We start from the raw sequence: 26,044 nt of genomic DNA, 5'->3' as shown, positions 1-26,044 counted from the left end.
AAGAGGCAAAAACCTATATTCAAATCCCAGTTTTGACATTTACTGGTTATGTAATCTTGACCAAGTCACTTAAATTCTCTGAACTTTTTCCCTCATCTGTAAAATAGGAATTATATTCTATGTACCTGACAAAAATATTTAAAGAAAGCACTTTTTAAACCTATACAAATGTGAGTTTATAACATCCTCAATCCAGTTTGGATCATGAAATCTTCTCTGCTTGGGTCCTAGGTCATTTGAGATTCAGGCTACATTTCCTAAAGAGACTCTGCTCATAGTTCGGATATATGACCATGATATGATTGGGTCAGATGACCTCATTGGAGAGACCAAAATTGACCTGGAGAACCGCTTCTATAGTAAGCACCGAGCAATCTGTGGCTTACAGAGCCAGTATGAGATGTAAGTATTTTCTCCTTTCCCATTCTCCTCTTTCCCCCATCTTTAGATCTTTTGTACAAGATGCCACAGCCTTTGGTGCTCTGGATTTTGGTTATGAAATAATTCAGCTTTTAGAAAAGTTTCACTAGTTAAGGAGTCCCTGTAATGACTTCTCAAATGGAACTTGAATGAGTATTATCAAAACAATGAACTCTGGCCCCTCGAAATTGAATGAAGGTTCTAGTTTGAAGTGGGAATGGTGGATTCAGCACCAAGGACAGGCCCACTTCAACTAGGATGCTTGTTATATCCCTTGTAAGCTTCCTATCCAGTGAGCTAATGACTGGCAGGCAGCAGCAATAATGATGATAATGATGAGAGTTATGGTAAGAGCTGTCCTCGCTTTATGAGTGGGCAGAAAATGAATTGTGAGAAGGTTGTTGTTGAGGACGATTATCTATCCTTTCCCCCTCTTGACTTTTTCTGGCCCCTCAGACACCCCACTAGGGCTTCATCAACTATGCAGTTACTCTAGGAACAGGTGAACTAGGTTAATTCCTTATGGAAGCAGAGGCTTTCAACTGCTTTAGGTATAAAGAGGATTAGTTTAGGGGAAAACAGAAATTAGAACTTCACCTTAGTTACTGTTATTTCTGTGGTCAATGTCTTTCCATTCTAGATGATTGCTTGCTGAGACTCCTATGGAAGTAGAATTTTATATCCTTTTACATTTGAAATAGTTCCTTTTAATCCTGTATTAGCACAATTGGTCTTAATTGTGGCACTTTTATCCTCCACTAATGCTTATTTCATTTTAAATCTTGAATCTGCTTTCCAATTGACTTATAATAATAATGATTATTTAATGATAGATTAACTATGTCTTCCACCTTGCTCAGGCCAATTACCTTTCCAGCCCTTTCTCACTACTACTCATAAGAATAGTACCAGATCTGTAAATATAAAAACAAAAACAAAACACTCACTGACACTCCTGGGTCTAAAATATGATGAAATTCATTCCTTTGCTTCTGCCCAGATATCAAAGAATATAAAGCTATATAGTATCATTTTTGGCTAAATATCCCTTTTTTCCCATCTCTTTACTCCCTGACTAGAAAACTAGTTAAGCTCTGGGCAAATACCAAAGGGATAAAAAGATCCTTCTTCTAAGATTCATTAGTGATTCATAAGAATTTGCAAGAAATTGAGAGTTCTACTCAGAGAATCATGATCATTATTCTTCATCTCCATGGAAGGAAGAAGGTAGGGAAAGCATTTGAGGCAAAAGGAAAATTTGGGGTTAGATGTGCTGATAATATAAATGAAAGTCAATCTATAATATGTCAAGAAAGAAATACTGAACAGATGTCTGAATCATGTGGATGTTTACACAAGAGGGTGGCGTAATGTGATAGCCACTCAAGATAAGGTCTTTGCCTCCAGAAACTACAGGAAGGTTATCATTAAGGAACATAGCCTATCGATCAACTTATATGATGAAATAAAATGGTAGAAACAGTAACATATTCATCAAAATATAATAATCTAGCAAATACCCAGACAAAATCATATATCATAAGATTATTATCATTCCTAAATTAGAAGACAACAAATTTCCATATTACTATACATAAAGATCTCAAAAGATCCTTGAAAATTCAATGCATAGATTATACTTACACTGAATCACAGAAAGAACTATTGCCCAGAATAGGCTGTACTGATCTTTATTAAGAATATTTTTTAAAGACATGACTATGCCAAATGTTCTAACATTAATGTTACATGAAATGAAAAGCTTTCAAAATATAGAGACCTGTGGAAAAAATTATAGTATCATTATATAATCTCCTAATTTTCATATGAGAAGAGTCGGTCTAAGGAATTAAATAGAAACCCAAGTTCAACAGGTCAGAAGTGGCAAAGAGCGGGCTAAAACATTGGACTCCAGAGCCCAATACTTTTCACCCAGTACAAACCACATAAGAACAAAATGAGACAAATATGATCCCCATTGTCACATAGCCTATTGAGTTTGGCCTAAAGATGCTTTCAATGAACTAACAGAAGTTAAGTTTATATCCTACTAGATTTATTCAGTTACAAATGCAGTTATTTTGCTCCCCTGGGCAATAATCTGCACAAAAATTAATATTAAAGAATAATATCAGGACAGTGACTTTGTACCTGAATTATTTCTAGTCATTACAAAGCTGGAACAAGATGATGCTAATGATGGATATTATATGTAAAGAACTTTGTAATCCTTAAAAGTCCATATAAATCTGAGCTCTTAATATTATATATGATGCTAAGAAAAAAATAGAGTTAACTATAAAATTGTTCTTGGTTCCCTAACAGAGTTGCTAAATATCATAATGGTTTGAACTGAGAGTTTATACATTTCCACTTCTCTAAAGTTTGTTAAAATGCAATAAATTCTCATTTGATTAGGAAAACTTAACCACAATCATGCTTTAAAATTGGAATGAGATAATGATGGTTGAATGAACCCTCAAGGACCCTTCATCTTGTTACCAGTGTAGAAAAAGGGTTGTGCCTCTGTTTTAAAACCTTTGTATTCTACTTAACTTTTCCCCCTTCCGCTTAAGTTCTTCTGTAGTCTGGGATATTTCTTAGCTTTAAACCTCTTTAAGATAAAGGTATGTGATGCAGTAAATACATCTGATCTCTGCTCTGTACTCCAATTTCTATTAAAGAAATCTAATTGTTAGTTGGCTTTTAGATGCAAATTAATTTATAAATGTTCAGCAATGATGAGAAAGGAGTTGTGAGACTTAAAAGCTACCTGCCAGGAAACTAATTACTTAAAAGTAAACCTGATGGAGTTCTAAATTCAAACAGTTGGTAACATTTTGCTACCAGACCATGAAAAAAAAGAAATACTAAAATGAGAGCGTCAAATGGAGCTTTCCCCCTGAGTAGCAGGCGGCTAAAAGGCTCTTCTGGCAGGGGAAAAAGTCAAATCAGGAACTATCTGCATTGACTTTGAGACTAAGCTGATCCAAAGCCCCAAATCAAGACAGAATCATGCATACACATGATCTAAAAGTTTTTTATGTAATACCTGCAAGGGAAAGCACAATATTATGCAAACTCAAACCTATTAAAGATTGCAAATAGCACAGACTTTATGAGCAAGGAGTAATAGTTCCATCATCAACTGGGATGCTTGATCTCACTTTTCATGTCCCTTTCCCTCTCACTTGCAGAGAAGGGTACAATGCCTGGAGGGACACATCCAAACCCACTGAAATACTCACCAAACTCTGCAAAGATAACAAGCTGATTGGGCCTTACTTTCGACCTGGGGAGATCCAGGTTGGAAACAAGATCTTCTCTGGGAAAACAGTCTTCACTGAAGAGGGCACTGGTAACTATTTTATATAAGCAGTGTGTTCTGCTTATGTTATGTATTCTTCCTTTGAATCACTTAGGGATATTCAAGATTAGGGGGAAAGGTTACCATTTTAATATTAGGAATGGGACTGGGATGTAGAATATTGTCCAAAATGTCCATATCTCATATATGTTTATACATACAGACATTATATAAATGCCTTATATAATGCCTAACCCTAGAACATGCTTTATCAATGTTTGCTGGATTGAATATGCCTTACATATTGGTGGAGTAGCAAGTTAGGGATATTAAAGCAATTAAATGGTACAGTAACTAAAATGCTAGTTTTGGAGTCAGGAAGATTTGGGGTTGAAGCCTCCCATGTTTGATCCTGGGCAAATTGCAGAATCTTTCTCAGATTCAGTTTTCTCATCTGTAAAATGAAGATAATAATAACACCTGCTTCAAAGGACTGTTGAGAAGACCTAATGAGATAATATTTATAACGCACTTTGTGAATCTTAAAGGCATATACAGATGCTAGTAATTATTACTGGATGGTTCCCAGGGCTCCATAAAGCACGCTTTGTACAGAATATCTTCCATGTGTACACACAGAGATTTGGAAGTCTTTCATTTTCACTGGTGGACAAGCCTATCATTCCTCAATTCAAGATAGGTCTTAAGCCTGAAGTATCCCCAACCCCTAAGTCCACAGTGATTTTAATTGACACTGTGGTATAAATGATGATTATCAGAACCTTCCATTAAAAATCTCCCTTTGGTGATTTCTCTGCTATGACTCTAGAGACTCAGAGGCTATGATAGAGGGTATAATTCTACTCATCTGGTAGGCAAGTCCTGCTAAGCTAGAAAGGTTTTGAAAACAGATCCAAAGATAGACCATACGTTTGTTGTCTTAGGAGTGATTTTTATTTGGGGGTCAAGTTGGGAAGAGGAAGGAACTCACCTAGGGCTATGTTGGTGAACCTATGGCACACATGCTGGTATGTGCTAGGGAGGCTGCTCTCTTCTCCCTCTCTGTGCATGACTGAGAACAGTTCTCACATGACCCACACCTCTACCCAGCAGCCCAATGGGAGTGCTTCCTCTCTCCCCTATCTGGGGTAAGGTGGAGGGATTCACATGTGGTGTGAGGGTTGCAGTTTGGATACTCAGTGTCTAAAAGGTTCAGCATCACTGGCCTAGGGTGTTATTTTCCAAGAGAGGAAGCAGGTTCTGATGCACTATGAAGTAGCTGCTTTGGAGGTTATTACAGAAGGAAAGGAGACATGGGGCCATACTAAAAAGGAAAATTTACCTGAGATAGAACAGGGGTAGAGTAGAGGAAGGATTTTCATTTTTAACTAATCACTAAAATTTTTTTTTATTGAGTATATTTTTCCATGGTTACATGATTCATGATTCTTACCATCTCCCCTTCCTTCTTCCCTCCTGGAGCTGACAAGCAATTCCACTAGGTTATACATGTATTATTGTTCAAAACCTATTTCCATGTTATTCCCATATGCAGAAGAGTGGTCTTTTAACATAACCCTAATTATATCCCTATCGAACTATGTGATTGATTATGCTTTTCTTTTATGTTTCTGTGGAGAGCATTCTTTCTCATAAGTTCCTCTGGATTGTCCTGGGTCATTGCATTGCTGCTAGTAGAGAAGTCTATTACATTTGATTGTGCCATAGTATATTAGTCTATGTGTTCAATGTTCTCTTGGTTCTGCTCCTTTTGCTCTGCAGCACTTTGTGGAGGTCTTTCCAGGTCACACGGAATTCCTCCAGTTCATCGATCCTTTCAGCACAATAGTATTCCATCACCATCAGATACCACAGTTTGTTTAGCCATTCCCCAATTGATGGACACCCCCTCATTTTCCAGTTTTGTCACCACAAAGAGTGCAGCTATAAATATTTGTGTACACATATTTTTCCTTATTATTTCTTTGGGGTACAAACCTAGCAGTGGTATGACTGGATCAAACGGCAGGTAGTCTTTTAAAGCCCTCTGGGCATAATTCCAAATTGCCTTCCAAAATGGTTGGATCAAGTTATGGCTCCACCAGTAAGCATGGTGTGCTTTTAAAATAAAATGTGAAATATATGCCACCATTTTAAGGACTGAGGCCCCAGATCTAACATGAAGGGGAGGTTTTTAACAATAAAATGGGAGTTACCAAAGGCATAATGCAAGAGTAGAATAAGGTAAGATGGGTTCATGGAAAGGATGACATGGATGGATAAAAGGGAGTGAGAAATAGGAGAGTAGGAAAAGGGCTTTTGATAGACCCTAAAGGCATTAAATTGTCATCCCCCTTAAAGTAGCAATGATTGCATCAATTATATTTTGCTAAGCAAAAGGGAGAAGGGATAGGAGCTATATGTACTACAGAAGGGCAAATGACAAATCCTTGTCTTGTCTAATGATGAAAGCAGGGAATGATATAGTTCCCAGAACCTGACAAATTATATATGGCCATCCTCTAATGATTAGCAAAGTTACTTCTACCCTAGAGCTCATTGAATCATTGATAAGTTTATCTAATATAGGGAAAAGGATGCTCCAGTCATTGTTTCTGGACCTTTGGGTTGTTGGGAGGTCATTCCTTCATTTTTCTCCCTTCTTTTCTCCTTCCTTCCCTTAGTAACCCCCATCCTTTCCCTCTCCCAATCTTATAATATTTAAATTAATCTTCCAATTTAACTTATCAATAATTATCTCCAACTGTTATTGTGGTTTCCCCATGTAAAAACGTGCTGATCTCAATGCCTTTTCTCTTTGTTTTCATCTAGATGAGGTTGTTGAATCTTATGAGCACTTGGCACTCAAGGTATTACATTCCTGGGATGAAATCCCAGAAGTTGGATGTAAGCTTGTTCCAGAACACATAGAAACCCGACCTTTGTATCACAAGGATAAGCCAGGAATGGAACAGGTAGGAAAGCATCTATGCCTGGCCCCCATGAAACATAATTTATTGGTTGAATTTACCTTTAAAACTTGTCACAATTTCCCCCTGAGTCACCTTTGGACTGCATGTTTTCTTCTCTTTATGTGATGAATTTTCACACTCTTTGGGAAAAAGCTTGTCTCTGCATAAATTTGAATTGTGATTTGATCTGCCAATGACCCAGTCCCAAAACATTTAATAAGATGACTCAGATGTTTTGCCTAGAGTTGTTCCAGTATTTTTTTTTTACTTAGGTGGAAAGCTAGGGTAAGGCAGTGGTAGTTTTTATGTCAAATACTAAAACAAAACAACTTTTGAAAAACCCTTATCTTCTGTCTTGTAATCTATACTATGTATTGGTTCCAAGACAGAAGAGTGGTAAGTGTTAAGCATTGGGGGTTAAGGACACATAACTAGGGAAGTTTAAGGCCAGATTTGGACCCAGGACCTCCTGTCCCTAGATTTGGCTCTCAATCCACTAAGCCACCTAGCTGCCCACAACAAAGCAACTTTTTTATTGACAATTCATTTTCAGACTGCTTTGGTTTAGTTTGGCTTGGTTTTATTGATTGGGTAGTGTGGTAGAATAATAAAATAAAATAAGAAAAGGGCTACTTTTATTTTTTTCCAATTCCCATTGAAAATTTGAGGTCTAACAACATCAGTTGAAAAATATTTGGCTTGCAAGTACCTAAATTGTGTTTAATCTAGTAATGGTGTGCTTTTAGAAGGTAACTAGTCTCTTATTCTTCCTTCTGAAAGGGTCGCCTGCAGATGTGGGTAGACATGTTTCCCAAAGACATGCCACAGCCTGGACCACCTGTTGACATCTCTCCAAGGAAGCCAAAAGGGTAATTCAATAGTGTCCCCACCTCTAATAAGAGATCATGGTATCACTTTACAAAGATCATAGGATTGGATTGGGTAGATCAAATGATTTTCTACAAACATCCAGTTAAATTTTGTTGACTAAAAGCTATTGACTAAGGAGGCTGAGCTATTGGCCAATATCTGTCAGTAAGAGTGTTGGGGTTTTAAGTTCTTAACTATAAAATAAGGACATTTATAGGAGGTAGTGTGGTATAGCAGTTGGATATGGAGAAAAAGGATGTAGGTTCAGATTCTACCCTTGATGCTCAATACTTGTGTTTCTTAGGCAAGGCACTTATTTCCCTGGTTCTGTTAGTTCAACTGTACAATGAGAGAGTAGGATTTCAAGATCCCTTCCAGAGTGAGAGCTGTAATTCTAGAATTCAATTACTTCTAAGGTCCCTTCCAATTATTCTGTTCTTTCAAATTCCCTCTCAGACTTAAGGTTCTGTGATTTTAAATCATGTTTTAGAAGAGCAATAATGATATTAGAGCTTCCCCCCTTTATCCTTATATTTCTAGAGGAATTTTATACACCCTTAACATAACCATATGTGGTTTTGATTATTATCATTGATGGGAGATCAGCTTGGGAAGGCTTACTTTATTCTTTCTAGTATTTTAGAAGAAATTCTGACCCTACCAGCTGGTGGTTCATGGCGAAATGATATTCCTTTGACAGCTTCTAAATCCCTACATATATAGCACATGTGGTTGATTGGAGGGCAATGGTGAGGTTTTGGTGGTAGTGGCCCAGGGTGGAGAAAATATGGCTTACTGTTAGCATAGACCAATATAGACCAACTTAGCATAGACTAATATAATGTATTATATAATTATATGTATATATAATTATATAATAATATAATTAGTAATATAATATATTTAGTTGACACTTTAGTCATTGTCTTTTAATTATTGCCATTTAGTCTTCCAACATAGAAAACCATAGCTCTTAGCCAAAGTCCCTGATTGTCTCACTAGGGTATACAGGTGATATAAAACTATGCATGGGATACAAACTCTTGGAGGTTTTTCTAATCTGGAAATGTTATACATTTATAATGATAGATTGTGTATCTGTCATCTAAGAATCAGCCAAGTTAAACGTAGAGGTACATGATAAGAGTGTTGGCCACCAGTTGATGATTTTTAAAAGCCAAGATAACTTATGAAACAATTTACTACATCATTTCAGGGCTGCCATCTGCATAGACAGGTAGTATACCCACCCAAATAAAGTTCTAGATCTTCAAAGTATTATAGGCATAAATTGGGCCCAGCTGAGTATATTCAGGAGGGACTAAGGGCTTATACTTCTCTCTTAATCTGAGGGTATAGAGCAGTCAACAGCATCTTCCATATCGGGGAATCATTCAGGACTGCATCTAGTTGCCTCTGATTTTCTCCAAGTAAGCACATCATAGAAGGGCCACAAGATACAATGGAGATAATGCCAGTCTCAGCCACAAGATTACCTAGGTTCATAGCCCATCTCTGATACATACTGATTGTGTGACTCGGAGCAAGTTGATTAACTTTGCCCCAGGCAAATCTCAAAGACTATAAACTGCAAAGCAGGTACCTCCATTGGTAGAGGGAATTCCTAACCAAGTGCTTCCTATTCTGATGAAATCAAAGGGCCAGACTCAAAAGTTATGATGTAAGTAGATGGTAGGTAGTAGTACTAAGGTTAGTAGAGATCTTAGCAATCATATAGTCCAGGGGTTCTTAATATGGGGTCCATAGATTGATTTCAATGGATCCATGATTTTGGATTAGAAAAAATGATATCTTCATTTTTACTTTTGATTTTCTTTTTAATCTTATGTATTTTATGAACTTAAAAACATTACTCTGAGGAGTCTATAGGCTTCACCTAGATTATCAAAGCAGGTAATGGCACAAAAATAGTTTAAGAACTCCTAATTCGTGTCTAGCTCACCCCATTTTACAGGTTTAAAAAAACAAAAACAGATCAAAAGGCAGCTCGGTAGCCCAGTGGATGGAGCACCAAGATCCTAAGATCAAGAGGACCTGGGGGCAAATATGGCCTCAGATACTTCCTACTATGACCCTGGGCATGTCACTTAATCCCAATTGTCTAGCCTGTGCCACTCTTCTATCTTAGAATTGATACTAAGAAAGAAAATAAGGGTTAAAAAATAAAATAAAATAAAGTGACATTTCAAGTCACATAGCTGGTCTGTGGCAATCATAGGGAGGTTGTTAATGGATTTAGATCATAAAGTGGGCAGTATCGAGTATTTAAGAGTTTTTAAAGAACTGAGAGATCCTGATTTCACATATGATTTCACATATGAGAAAATATGCTGAGTTATATAATTTCTCCAGAGTCCTATAGATATTAAGTAGCAAAGCTAGAATTCAAATGCAGATTTTCTGATTTCAAATATACTCTCCTTTCCCCAAAACCACACTGACATTTTGTTATGTTGGCAATGTGGGGACTGTTCTGGTAGTGACTAGCAACTAAGTCCTCATTCAAAAAATCTCCCTTTTTCTCTTAGTTGGGGTATATGAGATTTTGTAGAAAGATCTAGCACTTTTAGCATGTGGGCTTTGCTGAGCCCTTTTCAGTACCACTCATCAACCTTTGGTGTCTACCTTTCAACCAACTCTCACCTGTGGCTTTAAGAAGCTAGCATGCATTGCATTCATATCCCAGTAAAATGGACTAAACCAAGTTGAGGGCAACCAATTGGCCTCAGACTTATTGGGGAGTTGGAGCAGAGGTATATCCCAAGCATATGAAGACTTTCCCAGTGGAATGGCCTGATGAGAACAATTTGTTCCAAAGGCCACGAAGGCAGCTGAAGCAGGCTCTGTGGAACTTGGTCAGACATTGAAGATGGCAAAATCATCTGCTACATTCTGGCCATCATAGGTTATCTTGGCTTTTGTCCTTCCACTGGACTTCATTGACTCTGGAAGAGAGCTGAGAGACTGATGACTTTATGTAATTCTGCCTCACTTTAATACAATTCACATGCAAGTCAAGATATCACCCCATGATGTCATTAGTTCTCTTCAAAAAATGAAGGATGAACGATTTCTCTTAGTGATGGTAGATGGGGCAGAATGCTGTGGCCATGTCTCCCTGCACCAAATTAAGGCAGGTTTTAGGTGAAGAGGTCATGTACTGAAAGACATCAAGCAGTAGCTATGCAAGGGAGCTGGTAAGGACGTGAATCATGTCCATGAATCTCAAAAATAATAACAACAAGAAGAACAAGAATAGCAATAAAGTGAACTGGATTTGGATGCAAGATATGATTTCAAGTTCTGCCTCTGCCATTTGCTTCCTGTGGAATATTGGTCAAAACACTTGTCCATTCTGGATCTCATCTGTACAATGAGGAAGTTAGACTTAATGCTGTATAACATCTCCTCCAGCTCCAAGCCCTATAATTCCTAATCAGTCTAATTAATGATGATGTGGTTTAGTCATAGTTATAATTCAGTTTACTAGATGTAATATGTCTTAATAATAAAATGTCATGCTTTATTAATTAAAACATTATGCTATCTCCATCACAATTACATATCATACCATTTGCTATCATTAAAAACAATATAGTTTATTGATAATATTTTACCAGGTTTATAATGACCTGATGTTATTCAGTTCTTTCAGACATGTCTGACTCTTTGTGACCCCTTGGGGTTTTCATGGCAAAGATATTGCTGAATCACTTATTGATAATAAATAGCTGATTAAGATGTGTAATAAAATTCCATAATTTGCAGGTTTAGGTTTATTGTTTATTAATGTGAGAAGCTCCTGGTATAAAAACTTCTGCTGCAAGAACAGACTGACAACTCAACTACAGTTCAGTCTCAGAGAATTTCCTGAGGCAGGTTTCCAGGATCAAATGAGATAAGGTATCTAAAACACTTTGCAAACTTAATTGCTAGCTAGCACAAATGAAGTTACTGGGGTTGAAAGACCCAGGTGAGTTCTCACAACTAATATGTGGGAAAGCTTGGATTTGAACCCAGATTCCCCAATTTCAGATCTATGTGTCAACATCTCACATCTATAACCTAATGCTGACTTCTCCCTGTTTCAGTTATGAATTGAGAGTGATAATCTGGAATACAGAAGATGTCATTTTAGAGGATGAAAATATCTTCACAGGGCAAAAATCAAGTGATATTTATGTTAAAGGGTAAGTTAATTTAAGCAAATGATGACTTTCCTTTTTTTATTGTTTTATTTTGTTCTAAGATAGTTCATTTACTATCTCAATAGAAATATCCACTTTGGGGACTTGACTATACCATTTCCTGATAAGCTTAAGTAAGATGTTTATCTTTTCAAACCTGTAAAACTTTCAGATGAAAATCCCTCCCAGCTATGTCAATCTAAAGATATTTATTCAGTATTGCCTGGAATCCACATTCAAATTTCTGGTCTCTTAATCCAATTGAAATTAGAAAGACAGTTCTGTGCTTCATAATGAAACTCTTTATTAAATAAGATACAGAGTTTCATTATCTTATATAAGTAGGCAGTAATGCTCCTATTAAAGCTAGATCTTGCCCTTCTCTTCTCTGTTGTAATATATACTATGTCCAGATGAAAGGGAATACATATATATATTTTTTAAATCAAAACCCTTACCTTCCGTTGCTCCAAGGCAGAAGTGGTAAGGGCTAGGCAATGAGGGTCAAGTGACTTGCCCAGGGTCACACAGCTGGGAAGTGTCTGAGGTCAAATTTGAACCCAGGACCTCCCATCTCTAGGCTTGGCTCTCAATCCACTGAGCTACTCAGCTGCCCTCTGGGAATACATATATTTTTTAAACATTTTAAAATTTTGAATGTAGCAATCATCAATAGGCATAAACAAACCAGTATGCATAGAGGAATAAAGAGGATTGTATATGAAACAAGGAATTTATGTTACATGGAAATTTTTTTAAAGCAAATATTATTTACACAGTAGTAACAAAATTGACTTTTTTGTATCTTTTTGAGCTTTTTGTTTCCTTTCATGGGTACATTTTCATGAATAAAGAATTTTCCATCAATTTTTATATAACGTATTATAGAAGCTGAACACTTATAGGACTTAATCCTGAAGCTGAGAGGAATCTTAATCCTCAGTTGGCTCAGTGGATAGAATGCCAGGCATGGATTCAGGAAGACTCAACTTTGTGAGTTCAAATATGGCATCAGACTCTTATTAGCTGGGCAACTTTGCCTCTGTTTCCTCATCTACAAAATGAGCTGGAGATGGAAATGGCAAACCACTCTAATGTCTTTGCCAAAAAAAAAAAAACCCAGATGGGATCACAAAGAGTCAGACTTGACTGAAATGACTAAAAAATAAGACAGTGCTTCTAACCTTATCTCTACTTCTAACCTTATCTCTACGTCTCTCTTTCTGGACTATGACAAATTAAATGACTCTTTGAGTCTTAGTTTCTTCATCTGTAAATGAATTGGTTCTAATTGTGTCACTCAAGCTCCCTTCAGCTTTAAACCTTAAGATAAACATATCATTCTAGTAGGTCGTTACCCTAGGTAACATCCTATTTTGCTGTTAAGAAAACGGGGGCCCAAAAAAGTATAACACAGGGAAGTCACAAAGCCAATAGGTGGAAGAGTCAAAATGAGTATCCAGGTTATTTGATTCTTGGCCAGACAAATAGCATAAATATCACTAACTCAGGTCGTAAGAGAGAGAGAAATTTTAGAAAAAGACAGATAGGAATTTCCAAAGTCCCAACCCACCCTAGAAAATGTGGTTTCTAGCTAAGCAAGTGAACAAGAAGTAATTGCTATGGAGTCTTCAGATCATCAAGGCTGTAGGAATTGCCATTTTATTTTGGTTGGGAGATAGGTGGCAAAGAAGATAGAGTATCAGGCTTGGAATCAGGAAGACTAATGTGTAAAAGGAACTGGGATAGGAAATGGCAAACCACTACATTATTTTTGCTGAGAAGATTAAATGAGAAAATATTTATAAGGTGTATAGAAGAGTGCCTGGCACGTAGTAGGTATTTAATAAATGTAGAGTGCTTTACCCCCACTTGCTCTCTTCATGCAGATGGCTAAAGGGCATGGAAGACGATAGACAAGAGACAGATGTGCACTATAACTCTCTGACTGGAGAGGGCAACTTCAACTGGAGGTTCCTGTTTCCATTTCAGTATCTCCCTGCCGAGAAGCAAATGGTCATCTCTAAAAGGGAAAACATCTTTTCCTTGGAAAAGACAGAACGGAAGATTCCAGCTGAGCTTGTTCTCCAGGTGTGGGATTTTGAAAGGCTCTCTTCGGATGATTTTCTAGGTAAGCTGGCAGCCCCACTGAGTGCACATGAGTGGTCTGACTCATTACAAGGTGTCGTAGTCTCCTGTCCTCCAAAGACTGGACCCGGTCCGTGTCCAAACTTTAAGAGGTTACAATTATTGGCAGTAATAGATTTACGCGATGAAAAACCATATGATATAAAGGAAAGAGCACTGACTCTATTACCAGGAAGTCCTAGATTCATTGTGTATCTTTGATTCCTCCTATGTAACCCTGGGTGGGCACAGTGGATAAAGTGTGTTAAGTCACTTGGCCCCAAACACCCAGATATTAAGTATCTATCATTGGAAGTTTCCTTCACTGATGAAATCACAGGTTTGGGCCAAAATTTAAAAATTACAAATGAAAATAGGCACATTGATAAGAATTCCAAAATGTTTATTTGAATATATGGACAGATAAAATACTCACAGATCTGTGATTTCTTCAGCATGGTAAACTTTATTATGGGTGGCATCTCCACCTAGATAGAAAGTAGCCTGTCTGTGCCTTACCAAAAAAGTCCAAGTGGAGGGACAATTAGGTAACACAGTAGATAGGTACCAGGACTAGAATCAGGAAGACCTGGGAGAAAATCTGGCCTCAGATACTTCCTAGCTGTGTGATCCTGGACAAGTCACTTAACCCCCATTGCCTAGCCCTTATTGCTCTTTTTTTTTATTATTAAAATTGATACCAAGAAAGAAGGTAAGGGTTTTTTTAAAAATCCAAGGAGATTGATTACCTGAAGGACATAGATGTAATGTGACTTTCAAAAGATCACATAAGAAGTGTCGGAAGGAAGATATGAGCCTACAGTCTTCCAGCTCACAAAGTCTAGTGCCCTCTTCTTGTGATACCTTTATCTTGCCAATTTATGGATTATTTTACTGTTTTCATCCTGCTGTTCGTTTATATTTGGTACATAATAAAAAATAACATCTCACTTTCTTCAGTGTTTTAGAGTTCACAAAAGTGAAACAACAGTTTCAAGTATAAAACATGTTATGATGACTAGGTGGTGAAGCAGATAGAGTGCCAGCTCTGGAGTCAGGAATACTCATCTTCCTGAGTTCATATCTAGCTGTGTCATACTGGACAAATCATTTAACTCTATTTGCCTCAGTTTCCTCATCTGTGAACTGGAGAAGAAAATGGCAGACTACTTCAGTATCTTTGTCAAGAAAATCCCAAATGGGGAGAGGGGTGGGAACAGTTGGGTAGATCAGTGGATTGAGAGCCAGGCCCAGAGACAAGAGGTCCTGGGTTCAAATCTGCCTCAGACACTTCTGTGATCCTGTGCAAGTCACTTGACCCCCATTGCCTAGCCTTTACCACTCTTCTGCCTTGGAACCAATACAGAGTATTGACTCCAAGAAGGAAGGTAAGGGTTAAAAAAAAAAACCCAAATGGAATGTTGAAGAGTTGGATGTGACTGAAATGAATGAACAACAATAAAAAGGGTAAACTATGAAATCATCAAAGCCAATTCTTCATTTTACTCAGGCTGGCCCAAACAAATCAAGTAGTTTTTAATCAGTTGATAGAAAGCTGAATGCATGAAATGTGAATTGCTAAAGATTAGATTGAGTAACTCGTGGAAGATATTATATGTACTTTTCAGGAAAGCTTTAAAAATAGGCAAGTTTCCTGCCTGCTGAAGAGGGACAATTTTGAAGGCAGTTCAATTCAATTCATTGTGCAATTTGCTATATGCAGGATTCCATAGTAAGTGCTGAGGATTCAGAAATAGTTGTGATATAGACCTTCCTTGCTAAGAGCTAATGGTTTAAAAGGAAGGATTCATATACACACACACATATATATATACATATATATATTTATACATACATATATTCGTAACTATTAGTGATGAACAAAGCAGCCTTGGCAAAGCACTATGGGAAAAGAGAAGAAAAACTCTTTTGTAGGCTAGAAGAAGTTTCCTGAAGGAGGAAGAAAGAGAGAAAGATAATCCATAAGGTAATTTCCATCTAGTGTTTTGTTCTAAGGTAGTCAAGATTAAATCCCAGTTACTCAGCTCTAAGCATCTATAGCTATGAACCATAACCAGTGGGAGTAGAAGAATTGACTGTGATTTGCAAAAAATCAAAAGAGCATAAAGGTTTATTTGCTGATTGGAAGAATGAGATATAAGGAACTGGGGCAGAGAGATGGTGCTAAGAAGTCACACTGAACTTTGTGAAGAATGGTGATTAGGACTTTTCCCAGAAAACATCCAAGATAGTTCTTAAGGTGAGACTGCCTTCAACATTTCTTAAGACATTATTTTCAAAAACCCTGAAGGGGACAAAATGGCATGATGGAAAGAATCAAAGCACTGAAATCAGATTAAGATCCTGCCACAGACACTGCCCCCTCCCCAGAATAACATCACAGAAAGACCCACAAACACAATAACTGTGGTTATGAGCAAGTCACTTCAACTCTCAGAGGCTATCTCCTCAGTAAAATAACAAGTGGGAAAAATAATATTTGAATTACCTACCTCATTGAGTGATAAAAGAACTTTGCATATCTTAAAGGACTATATAATTATGAGTATTTATTGAAAAAGAATTGTTGTAGCAGCTAGGTGGCTCAGAGGAAAGCATCAAGCCTGGAAATGGGAGGTCTTGGGTTCAAATTTGACCCCATAAACTTTCTAGCAATGTGACCCTGGGCAAGTCACTTTGCCCCAATTGCCTACCCCTTACATTGTCTTCTGTCTTGGAACCAAAACTTGATTTTTTTCCAAAGCAATGGCCTTAGAATTATATCATCTACAGAGCATTGTTCCAAAGACTTCATTAAGAAAGGACCATGGAATTCAGCATCTCTGGGACTCATTAGTTCCTAATCATATTTTTGACATTTCTGCAGTGGTGTGCTAACTCTGCTGTGCTAACACTGGGGAAATGAGCTGAGGAAAATGAAGGATGCTAAAACACTACTTTGAGGAAAAGAGAGTAATGACAAAAGAGATAGTCAGGGCGACAGAATACAGAGAGGAGATAGAACTATTTAATGCTTCTTTTGTTTCTATTCTCTCTACCAAGGAGAATGACCTTTAGACTAGAAAGATTAAAAAAATGACTAATAAGGAGACAAAACCCATAATCAATTGGGAGGTAGTGAGAGAGTACTTTGTTGTTCATCCTTTCAGTTGTGTCTGATTCTTTGTAACCTCAATAGGGGTTATCTTGGCAAAGAAACTGGAATGGTTTGCCATTTCCTTCTCCAGTTCATCTTACAGAGGAGCAAACTGAGGCAAACAGGATTAAGTGACTTGCCCAGGACTACATAGCAAGTAAGTATCTGGAGCCAGATTTGAACTCATGAAGATGAATCTTCCTGATTCCAAGCCCAGTGTTTTATCCACTATATCACCTAGTTACCCCAAGAGAGCACTTAACTATCCTTGATTAGTTTAAGCCACCAGTCCTAAATAAACTATAGATCCAGGGAACTAGAAATACTGGTATATTTAAATGCTGAGTAAAAGTAAACAATCTTTGAAGGCTCTTGGGAGAAGTGAAAGCTCCACATGCTTAGAAAATGGTAAATATTATCCCAGCAAACAGAAAAGCAAGTACATCTATAAATTCTGAGTTAAAAGAGCTCTATTTTGATTCATCTCCAAACTCTAAAATAGATTATTAAAATTAATATTATTCAAATGAATGGTTGGTAAAAGAAAGAAATCATCACAGAGAGCCAGAAGGGCTTCATCAAGGACAGGTCAGGTCAGACTAACTTCATTCCCTTTGTGGACAAGTCCATTAGACTAGTAAATCAAACAAATGCTCTAGATATAAAGAGTGTCCCAGATGTTTTAGGGCAGTTTTAATTATGAAAGATATAAAAACTTAAAAACTGCACTAAGACTTTTTGGGATACCCTATAATTCATCTGGATTTTAGTAAAACATTGGCAACATTTTTGAGGACTAGATAAAGGAATGTAATCTTTGTTGTTGTTCAGTTGTGTCTGGCTCTTTGTGATCCCATTTGGAGTTTTCCTGGCAAAGAGACAGTTTGCCATTTCCTTCTCCAGTTAATTTTACAGATGAGGAAACCCTGACCAGCAGGGTTAAATGACTTGCCAATGGTCAAGTAGTAAGTATCCAAAATCAGACCTGGATTCAGGTTTCCCTCTATCCACTGGGCCATCTGCCTGCCCTTCTAAATCTAAATGATAAAAAAAAGTTAGGTGAATTTGAAACTGGATGAATATTCACACTCAAAAGTATCCATTAGTAATTCAGTATAAACTAGAAAAGAAGTTTATAGTAGACTGTTCCATGGGTCCCACACTTCCACATTTTTATCAGTGATATAGATAAAGGCATAGATAGCACATATATCAAATTTTCAGATTGCTAGAAGCTAGGAAGAAAAATTAACATATTAAGTTACATGTTCAGGCTCCAATAAGGTCTTAATAGTTTATAACACTTGGCCATATCCAATAAGACCAATATGAGCTCTTATAATTTGAATTAAAAAATAAACTCTGGGGAGGAGGGTAGCTGGGTGGTTCAGTGGGTTGAGAGCCAGTCCCAGGGACTGGAGGTCCTGTGTTTAAATCTGGCCTCAGACACTTCCTAGCTGTGTGACCCTGAGCAAGTCACTTAATCCCCATTGCCTAGCCCATACCGCTCTTTTGCCTTGGAGCCAACACACAGTATTGATTCTAAGACGGAAGGTAAGGGTTTAAAAAATAAATAAACTCTGTACACATAAGATGGTATGACTGTTGTGGCAAATTTGGTTGCAGTGAATAGTATTTCACTAAATGGCTCACATTGTCCAGAATTTAGATATATTTCCTACTACATTGTTTGATTTTTTTTTAAATCCTTACCTTCCGTCTTGGAATAATACTGTGTATTGGTTCCAAGGCAAAAGAGTGGTAAGGGCTATGGGCAATGGGGGTTAAGTGACTTGCTCAGGATCACACAGCTGGGAAGTGTCTGAGGCCAGATTTGAACCTAGAATCTCCCGTTTCTAGTCCTGGTTCTCAATCCACTGAGCTACCCAGCTGTCCCTGTTTGATTTGTTATAATAGTATTTGTCACAAAATATTTTTGCCTAGATAACTACAGTGCAATACAAGGATCAAGGACCAAAGATCTCTGACTGCATGATTTATGGTCCTGGCCTCATGGTAAATAGAATGGGGAAGGATTCTAAAACTTTGGACAATGATTCAAATTAATACTGTTTAACTGGCATTTATTAAATACCCACCAGCTACAGTCATTGGGCTAGATGCTTGGGGACCCAAAGATCAAATATATATAATCCTTGACTTCAAGGATATATATTCTCTTAGGAGGGAAAAAAGTACACATATATGTAGGTGCAAAATGCAAATAAAGTGAATATAAGGAAGTTTAGTGAAGGAAGCATTAATAAATGGGGTGGGATCAGGAAATATTTCTTATAGGAAGCTTCAACTTGTTGGAAGGACACTTGGGTTGAGCCTTGAAGGGAGCTAGAGATTCCAAGAAGAAAAGATGAGGAGGTGAATATGACCATCACAGACACTTTGACTCGAATTACTGCTCTCTGGTATAGTCTGTCTTAAGTCCACCATGTAACTTTCCACAGTTCCCTGGGAGTCCATACAGTCCAGTGTATGACTCTCCCCAGAGCTATACACAATGCAAGGGAACACAAAGAAAAGATACCTAGGTAAGCAAGCTCCCCAGAACAGTGCTACTCTGTCATCCGTGATCCCTCTGGTTCTATTACTCTTCCTTCTGGCTATAGAAAAACCTCCATAGAATATAAATTTAAAACTTCTGACTTTAAATCTTGGGTAGAGCTGTTTAGTTGGTTGTTATTCTTTGTACTTGAAGAGGAAGAAAATGATATCACTGGTGTTGGCTTTTGAGATATGCATAAATTGGATTTAAGTGAGGCAGAGTTATTCAAAGTCCTCAGCCTCATTTTCTCTTCCAGAGTCATCAAAGTCCAATGGCAAAACAAAAGTCAAGGTGGCTCACGTTGTAGTGGATGACTGGCTTCTTCGATGTCTAACCAAGCTCTAAGCACTCTATACAGCCTTCTCTCCCTGCCTTCATGGCCATTGGAACAAATTGTTCTCATCTACCCCTCCTGCTAGGGGAAGTCTTCACCTGCCTGGTGTAGACATTTACTTTTAGAGTTACTTTTTATCCCGTGGTAGTCTTTATAGGGTCCAGTGCCTCACCTGAGTGTTTCCAACTAACTACTGCCTCCTTGCTTTCTTTCAATAGTCGTGCCTTACTAACCATGCCAAGATCATTTCAAAAAGTGACTTTTCCAGCTTTGGTGCCTCCTTTCTGAAATGTTTCTAATTGACCACCATTTCCCAAAGGCTGAGGGACCCAGAATTGGGAGTAAATTGCTTCTTGCAGAGGGACTGCCACAGGATTGCTTTGACTCTTCTTATTGGTGGTGTCTTCGATCTAACTGTTTGCTACTCCTGCTACCTCCAACTTAGTTCAGATGCTCCCTCTGTTCTTTAGTCATCAGTATATGACTCATCAGTTCCCTTGCTTTGGACAATTTCTCCCATGTGTTACACTATCATTTCCTCAGTTTCATCTCTTAGTTCAGTTTTCTATTTCAGTGCCTGTCAACATTTCTACCTTTTTAAGCTTCATCTAAACATTTACTTGTCCTCCTTGGAATAAGAATCTCCCAAAAGATTGTAGTCCATACACTTAATAAAAGGGATTTTGACCATATTTAAAAATCATTAATAAAACTGTTAATTAAATAAGACCTTACCTTGCTATATAACTCTCTACTGAACTTCTTCCCACATCTTAACATATTCTATTTGTTCCTGATAATTCCTCAAGGTCCCTGAGGCAGATTGAAGTCCATGTGGTCTGCTGCTGAGCTCCTTGGAATTAATATTTCATTTACCATTTTAACACCTGTGAGTCCTTACATAGTGTATAATTACATTATAATTGTTTTGTTGTCATCATCTACAAGCCTAGGATTAAATTGAAATTTGACCTGATCTTATAGTTTCCCCAGGAATGTATAACCCACATTTCAAACATTCAGTATATGAATTTCTTCACAATTTAGGGGGGGAAAAGACTTTCTTTGACCATACAATAGAATCCAGCTTCCATCTCATGTCTCTAGTCAATCCATTACTAAACTTCTTGAAAATGCTGTTTAAACCCAATGCGCTCTCCCACTCATTCCTCAATTCCTTGTGTTCTGGCTTCTGTCTACACAACCTTCCAAATTAAACTATGCTCTCAATAGTCACCAATCAGCTCCTAATTATCCAAAAGGCTTTCATTTTTGAATCCTGATCCTTCTTTACCTCTTTACAACTTTTGAAACTGTTGACTATATCTTTCCTGGATATTATTTTTTTCTTTGGTTTCAGAGACACACACCGTGGTCTCCTTCCTTTTCAATGACTCTTTTTCTTTTCTGCTCACCCTCTTCCCAGGCTCTTACTTCACTTTATTCCTAAAGCCATTGGGAAGCTATTTGTCATTGAGTCTCTTTTCTCTCCCTTTTGTATAATTGAAAATCTGTTACCCTAAAAAGAACTACATATCCCTTTATGGTTGCCAACTGTAAAAAAAATTAAAATTAAAATTAAATCTAAAATAATAAAAATGTTATAATTTTTAGAAGGTTTATTAAGTGATCATTAGAAATCAAGGAATACAGTGGATACAAAATTTAAAAAATCATGCGCCTATGCCTGGTTGGCCATTTTGCAATATACTATTTCAGTTTTTTTCTCTCCCTTTTGAATTCAAAGCACATATCACTAGTATTAAGAAGATTTTCTTTAACTTTTTTGATTTTGATAAGTTAAAAATATATTTACTATAATGTCAAAGCATACCCAAAAAGCTTTAGACTATAAAAATGATGCTATTGATTGTTTTTTTTTTAATTTATGGGATTTTGCTTAATGATTCTGTCTGATTCCAGGAGAAGGGAATACAAAAAAGAGCCATTGAAGAGTGCCAAAAAAGCACAAAGCCACTTGCATAGTGCCAAAGAGCACAAAGTCAAAGAGACCACACCAATCCTATGTGGATTCATGACATTCTGCCCAAATAGCGCAAGGACTTGAACCTAGTGTGAAACTCAAGGTTGCAGTGCTTGACATATGTTAAAACACAGGACTCCTTGAACCACACCCCTTGTGAAAAATATGAAAGTACCTAACAATTGGCCATTCTGGCTCCCCTATTCTTGAGAGTGAAATTAAAATCAGACCAGGGAATGATACTTCCCTATCAGTCCTTTTTTCTCTCTTATAGTATGACAACTTCTTGTAGTCTTGTCTACAAATGGGTAAGTGAACTATTATTACATTTTGTCCTACAGACTTGTGGGATAGACATTACTTTATTTTGGCCCTGATTCAAGAATCTGTTCTAAATTTGTTTTTCTTTTACTTAGATTTTTTTTACACATAAGACTTTGATAGTCTATATTTCACCCAGAAATTCTTCTTTATTTGGATTTTTTTTGATGTTTTGATTTCTCTGACAATTGATTCATATACCTCACAACTCAGCCATGCATCCCTAAGTGATCCCTGTGTTTTTCAATCACCCTCTTCAAGGGGGTATATATAATTATTATTATTTTAAATTGCAAACTTTAAAACTTTAAAAAAAATTCTTTTGTTAAGAGTAATTTTAGGTTAAGAAACATGATCCCTCTCTGAATCCAGAAAATGAAATCTTTGGAGAAGGCACCATAAAGATGCCTCCACAGACCACATGCTGTACCAGAAGATCCAGAGTGAACTTTGGGATGTGGTGATTTGAACTGCATGGGGTTGAATGCATTTGTTTTGTATGTATATTCTTATGCTGAAGGGGACTGCCCCTTAACTGCCTTTTTGTCAATGTGTCTCACAATTATTGGTTTTGTTCACTTTTCCTCTTATCCTCAAATTATTGTCATTTCAAAGTTGGTATGTTTTTAAGACCCAGTGGAGCAACTAGTCTTCCATGGGTCTCAGGGGGGAATGTATAATTGAAAATCTGTTACCCTAAAAAAGAACTACATATCTCAAGAGCCCACAGTCTTCCTGTCATTAAGTATTTCCTGTAGACAGAGGATAAAGGGAGTGGGCATTGAGGCTCTTCCTCCTCTTTGGCATGATGTAGGAATCAGCAGTAATGGTGGTAAGGTAGGGAATTTGAAAATGGCTAACCAGCCATGGGCACGTGTCTTTTTTAATTTTATATCCTCTTTATTCCTTGATTTCTAATGATCATTTAATAAACCTCCTAAAAATTATAACATTTTTACTAATTGAGATTTAATTTTAATTTTTATACTTTTCTCTTCCCTCTCATTTCCTTTTCTCTGATCTCTCTTTCTCCTTCCCTTTCCCTTTCCCTTTCTCCTCAATATCTCCCTTTTTATTTAATTTCTTTCCCTTCTCCCCTATTCTCTTCCTCTCTCTATACTCCTTCCCTTCCTCTTTTCACTCCCTTCAATTATCACCTCTATGAAACTGATCTAATTCAGGCTTCACTTTTTACCTCTAGGCTTGCATTTCTAACTTCTTATAGGAGGATATAGCCAACTATATGTCCCATAGGCATTTCAAATTAAACATATCCAAATGGAGCCCTCCTCTCCCTATCCCCCTGCCTTCTTCTAAATTTATTCCTTCTATCAATAATAGTATTGTTTAATTTGCCTCCCACATTCAAAGCCTTGAAAGATAGCTTAAATTCTTTCCTCTTCCTCACTTCTCACATAGAAGCAATAACATAAGTCCTGCCAATTCAGATTCTGCAACATCATCCCAATGTTATCAACATTCTGCATCATCTCCTTTGTTCCCATGGCCACCTCCCTGGAACAATACTTCATTCTACTCACCTGGACAATCACAGCCATCTCTTCCTAAGTTTTCTGTTACAATCTTCTTCACCCTCAATTCTTCATACTACTGTCAAAAATAACCTTTCATACATACAGATGTGGCCACATTATTTCCCAGGTCAAAACTCTTTAGGGTCCTCAGTTTCCTTGAAGTAATGCTACCTACTTCACAAAGTTATGATGAGGATTAAATGAGCTAATTAGAGTATGACAGCTGGTATGGGGGTGAGAGGAGACTGCTGTTGTTAGATTTGCCTGCACCTGGCTTCTTACCCTTTATTCCCCAATTCATGGGATGTAGTGGGCTGTCACATAATTAAGTCATTAATTAACCAGCTGTGGGCTTCCTCTATAATTTGGCCACCAGATGGCACTAAGCTCAGGCCATTGACTGTCCACTAGCTGTCCCTCCAAGCTTTCATCATCTGCACATTTACTAACTGCTTACAAATTATATGTAAAGTACCATCTAACTCCTAAAATGCTATACAAATGGAGGCTATTATTATCCTTCAGGACATTTGCAGTGAATCTCGAGGGTACCACTAGAATCGGACCTCCAGGATAGAACCACTTATTGGCATCTCTTTTTGGGGAAAGTTGGCTTTTCTTCTTTAATCTGTTTAACGACATTGTCTCTTTTCCAACCCCTAGGATGTGTTGTGCTCTGAAAAGAACCTATAGGCCATATGGCAAATGCCAAATAGAAAGGATATTTGCTTCTAGACAGAATGAGTAAGCAATGGAATTTACTGAGTAGGGAACTGCCATGTCATATCTGTGCTTGAGGAAAACTTGGCAGCTGTGTAGAGGAGAATGGATTGGAGTGGGGTGAGGTTGGAGGCAGGAAAATCTGCACCAATTAAGCTGCCTCGTGATTGCCAATTCATGCTTGGCCCTTGATTCTAAGTTAGTTCTTTTCGAAAATTCTTTATAAGGAGGGACAGGAACTAGAGCAGCTGAGCTACCTCCCAGAAATTGGAGAATGATATTCATACTTTGTCTTCTTTCACGACATGAGGACAATGGAAATGTGCTGCATGACCACACTGTAATAACTTATGTCAGATTGTTTTCTGTCTAGGAAGGGGAGAAGTAAGGGGGAGGGGGGGAGAGAATACGAATCACAAAAGGTCAGAAAACAATTGTTAAAAAATTGGTTCTGCATGTCATTAAAAAGAAAAGATTGTAAAAAGTTTATTAGCTATACCACCTTGGCCAACTGATTAATCCCTTTTACTCTCAGCTTCCTCACCTGTAAAATTGGCACCAGTCTTCCAGAATATTTTGTGAGGACGAAATGAGATGACATGTACAATATTTGTCCATGTACATATTAACTATTATTTCTGTTGCAATTGATATGGGTTTTCTTTCTAGGCTCTCTAGAAATGAACCTCAATGGCTTCCCTAGAGCAGCAAAATCTGCCAAGGCATGTGATCTGAAATCTGGCAGCTTGAGTGAGGAAAACAAAATCTCCATATTCCAGCAGAAGAGAGTGAGGGGCTGGTGGCCTTTTGTCAAAGCTGGAGAGCTCACTGTAAGTAAATGAGGAGGGAGAACTTTGCATAAATCTCTTAGTGCCTCAGGGATGAATGTCCATCCGAAGTTCTTTTACTAATTAAATTGCAGGTCTAGCCCCCTCCCCCAAAAAAGATATAGACAATATGAACTATTCAGTTGGTTAATTATCTTGAAGACTCTCTGAATCAGTTTTTGCTCTGTGTGAATTGACCTTAAAACCCTTAATATTAAAACTTCTTACTGGGAAATTACTTGAATGATAATTCCTGTAAGGTACAATGCTGCTGCTATGACTGGTTTATCTTAATATCCACAAGGTCTGGGGAAAGGAGAAGAATGAAATACGAGAGAGAGAGAGAGAGAGAGAGAGAGAGAGAGAGAGAGAGAGAGAGAGAGAGACAGACAGACAGACAGACAGACAGACAGACAGACAGACAGAGACAGAGACTTGTCTTTTTAAAAATTTTCCTAGGATTGTGATAACCTTTAAAAACATGTAATATTCTTTATCCATTAACAAGATGGCAGAAGCTTGGTTTAATGGAAGGAACTGGCTTTGAAGTTAAAATGTCTGCATTTAGCTCCCAGCATTGTCATTTTTTAAGATTTGTGTTCTCGGGCAAGTTACTTATTTCTGTGACCTTTAGTTTCAACACCTATAAAATGGGAGCAGTAATTATCCCCTAACTACTTCACAGGACTATTTTGAGTCTCT

At 37.5% G+C, this 26,044-nt stretch overlaps 1 protein-coding gene across 1 annotated transcript in view; it reads left to right on the top strand.

Moving 5' to 3' along the window:
• The window catches only part of FER1L6 (fer-1 like family member 6), a 130,939-nt gene that overhangs the window by 89,507 nt on the left and 15,388 nt on the right, over positions 1–26,044 (top strand). The window contains exons 20-26 of the mRNA XM_007488294.3: positions 232–402; positions 3,618–3,778; positions 6,560–6,702; positions 7,480–7,568; positions 11,682–11,780; positions 13,667–13,908; positions 25,185–25,345. Of these exons, the coding sequence (XP_007488356.2) occupies positions 232–402; positions 3,618–3,778; positions 6,560–6,702; positions 7,480–7,568; positions 11,682–11,780; positions 13,667–13,908; positions 25,185–25,345 (1,066 nt within the window). The remainder of the gene's footprint in view (positions 1–231; positions 403–3,617; positions 3,779–6,559; positions 6,703–7,479; positions 7,569–11,681; positions 11,781–13,666; positions 13,909–25,184; positions 25,346–26,044) is intronic.

The sequence above is a fragment of the Monodelphis domestica genome, chromosome 3 (genome assembly GCF_027887165.1).
Source record: "Monodelphis domestica isolate mMonDom1 chromosome 3, mMonDom1.pri, whole genome shotgun sequence".
Taxonomy (NCBI): Eukaryota; Metazoa; Chordata; class Mammalia; order Didelphimorphia; family Didelphidae; genus Monodelphis; species Monodelphis domestica.
This window is presented reverse-complemented; position numbering and strand designations above follow the sequence as displayed.